A 736-nucleotide genomic window follows, 5' to 3' on the forward strand; every position below is an offset into this window, starting at 1 on the left:
ATGGAAAAGGAAGAAAATAAAGAGTTAAAATCACTCGAAATTACAGATATTCATGAATGGTCTTTTTATGAAACAAAAGAGAGCGCTTGTTTTGATCTGAGAAGCTCAAAGGATGTTATACTTCAAGCACATCAACGTATTTTAGTAAGTACTGGAGTGTATATCAATAAAATGGATTCAAATTTAGCAGGACAGGTATATTCAAAATCAGGTATAGCTTACAAATATGGTGTGGTAGTGTTGAATGCTCCAGGAATAATAGACGCCGATTATAAAGAGGAAATTAAAGTCTTATTGATGAATCATTCTGAAGAAAATTATGTGATTAAACGTGGAGATGCTATTGCTCAAATGGGATTTGTGAAAATGTTTAAAGCTGACAAAAATGTAATAGAATTTGATGGGTGTTGTTGTCGTGGAGTAAAAATGACAATGATTAAAGACGTAGAAAGAAAGGGTGGTTTTGGTTCCACTGGAAAATAATTTTTTTGTAAAATATTTTTTGTTATATTTTGTAAATTTTTTTTATTTTTTTTAGATTAGTAAAAATTATGGCTTCATTTATTTTCACTGACAATCCGAATTTTTATTCAATGGATTATGTGTTGACAAAATAAAAAATTTAGATTTTCGACTATCCATGTTGGAAGAAATGCATCATAATAATGGTCATGGCAGCAAAATATGGATTTTTGAAAATTTTAAAGAGCAGTTAAAAGATGAAAGCAAGGCTTAA

General features: G+C 29.2%; 1 protein-coding gene across 1 annotated transcript; it reads left to right on the forward strand.

Annotated features, from left to right (window-relative positions):
- On the forward strand, positions 1–736 carry LOC136082532 (deoxyuridine 5'-triphosphate nucleotidohydrolase-like). Its single transcript, XM_065801940.1, has 3 exons — positions 1–420; positions 539–542; positions 627–736. Exons 1-3 carry the CDS (start codon positions 1–3, stop codon positions 734–736), a joined length of 534 nt encoding a protein of 177 aa, XP_065658012.1.

This window comes from Hydra vulgaris, chromosome 07 (genome assembly GCF_038396675.1).
Source record: "Hydra vulgaris chromosome 07, alternate assembly HydraT2T_AEP".
Taxonomy (NCBI): Eukaryota; Metazoa; Cnidaria; class Hydrozoa; order Anthoathecata; family Hydridae; genus Hydra; species Hydra vulgaris.